Genomic DNA, 3613 nt, shown 5'->3' with positions numbered 1-3613 from the left:
AATCTATTATTATCGTATCATATTTATATTAGGTTAATAGGTCATGTCACATATTGTGACCCATACTTGACACACTTAAATTCCCCCCAAGCAAGTTCATCTTGGTCCAAATCAACTTCTTCGACTCTACTTGGAGACATACCAATTTGTCTTCCCGCATATTCATTCGTCGCCACAAGAGGCAGATATACAAACCCAAGATAGAGCTTCAGTCATGTGGATATCATGCACTTGTAGTGTACCATCAAACTCTTTAGTCAGAACCAACTGCTTGTCAAAACACCATGGACCATCCCGTTGTACCTGATCCTTGTCTTCAATTTTATCAGATTCCGCAAGCATCATAATATGTCCAAGATCTCGAAATTTAACACTTTTGGCAGGATGCCAAATCTTCCGCATGGTCTGTTACAATGCCTCTCTATTGTAATGTCGTTTAGTCAAGAGCTTGATGATCACACACTTTTCCCCTCAACAGATAACATCTTCCAACCGTGTTTCTTCCACCACAACTTCTTCACTCTCCTCTTCCGTCAGTGAAAGTTTCTCATAAAGTTTACCCAATCGTCTGCCATCATCCCAAATAAATTGAGGCAGAAAAATCCAGAGTAAATTCTAGTGATTACGATAAACCAATACGACAAAACACGATGAAATCAAATAAATAACACACTCCCAAGTGACAAATCAAACAGATCATCCACAAGGAGAAAAAATGAAACCAACTTTTAGTGGTTAACGGGAGGCCTGTAAAATCGCCGGAGCAACAAAAACTGCTTTTAATATAAAAAATAATATTTTAATAATATATTTTATTTAATTTTTATCATTAATCTCAACTTGTCTTCACTCGTTTCCAAAAACAAGCAAGACAAAGATGAAGACAGTAAAGTAACAATAAATTCATGAGATTCATATAACACGTAATTATATTTGAATTCCTTTGGGAAAATAAAACCTCTCGTAAGTATCGAGGTATCACAGCTGATGATCTTAGAAGATGTCGAGGATCTCGAGGATCGAACGGTTGCAAAGCGGACAAGATCCTCGGTTCAACCACAACTCCCTCGTACACACCCTGCAAAAAGTGTGCCCACATGGGATGAACGCTGCGCCTTTCTTCCTCACCATGCACACGCAGCACACTGAATCACTCCCCACCGCCCCTCCTCCTTTCTCTCTCTCTTTCTCCCTCGCCACCCCATCTCCACCGTCCGTTGTTTCCTCGAGCAGTCTCATCAACGACACCCTCGAAGGTGTTGCCGGTGCGGGAACTTCAGTTTCGGCACTTATGACGTTATTAACGGTGGGTCCCGCTACTGTCGCCGTCCCTCCCTCTGGTTCGTGCGACGCCCGGAAGTGTCGCTCTGCCGCCAACGCTGCCGCTAAGTTCATACCCGAACCAGAAATAACCGGGGCCACGCAACCCGGATCAGAATTATTCTCCGGCGGATCCCGGACCACATAGACTACATCCTCCTCTTCTCGTTGGCCTTCTTCATCCTCGTCGTCTCTCATCGTCGTTGCCCCGAAACCCCAGGTGGATCCACAGCAACCTATCCCCCTAAATCCCAGCCGTTCCTTCAGACTCCTCCGCCTCCTCGATCCATCCACACCGTCCATATTCTCCCTTAGAAAACACAGAATTGTCCTCGTTTCTCTCTCTCTCAGCAGCAATTCCTGCAACACCACACCGAGTTGACTCATTTTCACGCAAACCCAGAAGGGAAAAAACAAATGCAAACACACACACAGAGTAGAGCGAAAGGTTTGTTAGGATGGTTAAGAAGACCTACGGGTTTGGATCAGGGTGAGGGAAGGTGGGCCTGTCCATGGAAATCCCGTGAGTTTATTCAAGAACCGGCAAACCTCCACCTCTCTATTTAAAATAGATAAGCGAAAGTAACGAAACCAAACAAGGGAATTCGCAAAGTAGAGAGGTTAATAAATACTGGGTATGGACTGTAGGTCATAGCCAGCTCCGCCTTTGAAAAGGATAGGAATTTGAAAGTTACGAGAAAGCGAGGATGACAGAGCAGAAGGAGAAGAAGAGAACAAAAAGAGATGAATTATTGGGTACTTTACAGAGTAATGGAAGGATTTTTTTCCTTAATTTTTTGTTTAATTTCTTTTTTGTTTTTGGCAGAATTTGATGCTTTTAATATTAATGAAGTATTAACAGCAACTTCGAGTTTTCAATTGTTCCTTGGACATGGTGTTTGCCGGCACCCAAACGAAAACGAAGTCAAAAGCCATTGAAGCCGGCGCAAGCCCCGAGATGTTGCCACGTGGCACTTGTAATCAGTTCAAGCGGTGAATCAAAATACTGCATTGACCGACGATCTTTTGTTTTTCCTTTCTTTTTATCTTCTTTTGTGATCGTTCAGTATTTTAGATTGAGTGTTGTTGGATATAAATAAAGTGACGGATTAAGGTATATATTATTTTTATATTTATAATTATTTTTTAATTAATTATATTAGATTGATGTATATATAATTAATTATAATTATAATTAAATTCTTTCTTTTAAATTTTTACGTTCCTTATCACTTTGATGTTAAAATATTGATGTGACATATCATTTCACTGTAATAATTAAAGAATTATTTTTCCTTTCCTCATCCATTTAAATTTTTAAACAACAGTGATTTCAATTTTGAAATGATATCAAAACAGAAAATTTGACTTCGAATTTTGATTTTATAATCTAATTCAATTAATTAAATATTTTATATTCCTACAAATAATTAAATTTATCACCTTTTTACTCTTTTTTAATAAAAAATATTTATTCATCATTTTTTACTCATTATCTTTTTTTTTATCTCATTATATGATATTAAATAATAAATTTATGAATAAAATATAATAAATAATTTTTATTCATCTAATATTATATTATAATATGATGAAAAGATGATAAAAAAATAAATAATGAATATGGATTGATGCGGTAGACTGTATATTTTCGTGTGAAATTAGTTTGATGCTGATCTGGACCGACGCAAAATGTACATACTTGATTAAATTCACTGTAAATCGATGCGACATATGTTAAGTAAAACATACATTTTTAAGTTGCTCGCGCGACAATTAAAAATGTTACGTATAGTGCTCTAGTTTGTAATTTTCTGATTTAAACATTATTTTTACAATTTAGAGAGTTAGACATAAGATTAATTATAATAGAGAAATGATATTTACAGTTATGAGTACGTAAGTATTGTCAAATTATTTTGAAATAAATAAATAAATACGAGATTTATATAAAAAAATTAATTTGTTAATATTAGACTCAACTTTTTTTTAAAATAATTATATGGCGCTTACGTATTTTATGACTGTATATAACATTACTTGTTATAATGAGATTCACATGTGTGCCTAGAAAATTACCCAAAATGTTAATCCAATTAAATGCCACCTAACATATGGATTTTAATATTTTATGATCTTGTTATTCTCGACCATCTTGAAGCGAAACTTAGTGCACTGATTGAGGGAAAAAAAGTGGGAAATTTCGCATTTCAGCATTATTGCATGCATGAATGACCTAATAATTATATTGTTTGTACCGCGCGCCCAATTAGGGCCTTTTGTCTGCAAGGGA

General features: G+C 36.3%; 1 protein-coding gene across 1 annotated transcript; it reads right to left on the bottom strand.

The window, feature by feature from the left end:
* Window positions 1-892: 892 nt before the first annotated feature.
* On the bottom strand, window positions 893-2312 carry LOC122278039. Its single transcript, XM_043088108.1, has 2 exons — window positions 1797-2312; window positions 893-1680 (listed from the first exon to the last, which is right to left on the bottom strand). The coding sequence occupies exon 2, from the start codon at window positions 1621-1623 to the stop codon at window positions 994-996; it is 630 nt and encodes a 209-aa protein (XP_042944042.1). The 5' UTR covers window positions 1624-1680; window positions 1797-2312; the 3' UTR covers window positions 893-993.
* Window positions 2313-3613: the final 1301 nt, after the last annotated feature.

This window comes from Carya illinoinensis, chromosome 10 (assembly GCF_018687715.1).
Source record: "Carya illinoinensis cultivar Pawnee chromosome 10, C.illinoinensisPawnee_v1, whole genome shotgun sequence".
In the NCBI taxonomy this organism is placed as follows: Eukaryota; Viridiplantae; Streptophyta; class Magnoliopsida; order Fagales; family Juglandaceae; genus Carya; species Carya illinoinensis.
Note: the sequence above shows the minus strand (reverse complement) of the source record. Positions and strands in the feature narration are given on the sequence as shown.

Bases quoted from the DNA above. Each gene is read 5' to 3' on its own strand.
- LOC122278039 (XM_043088108.1), bottom strand. From the start codon at position 1,623: ATGGACGGTGTGGATGGATCGAGGAGGCGGAGGAGTCTGAAGGAACGG.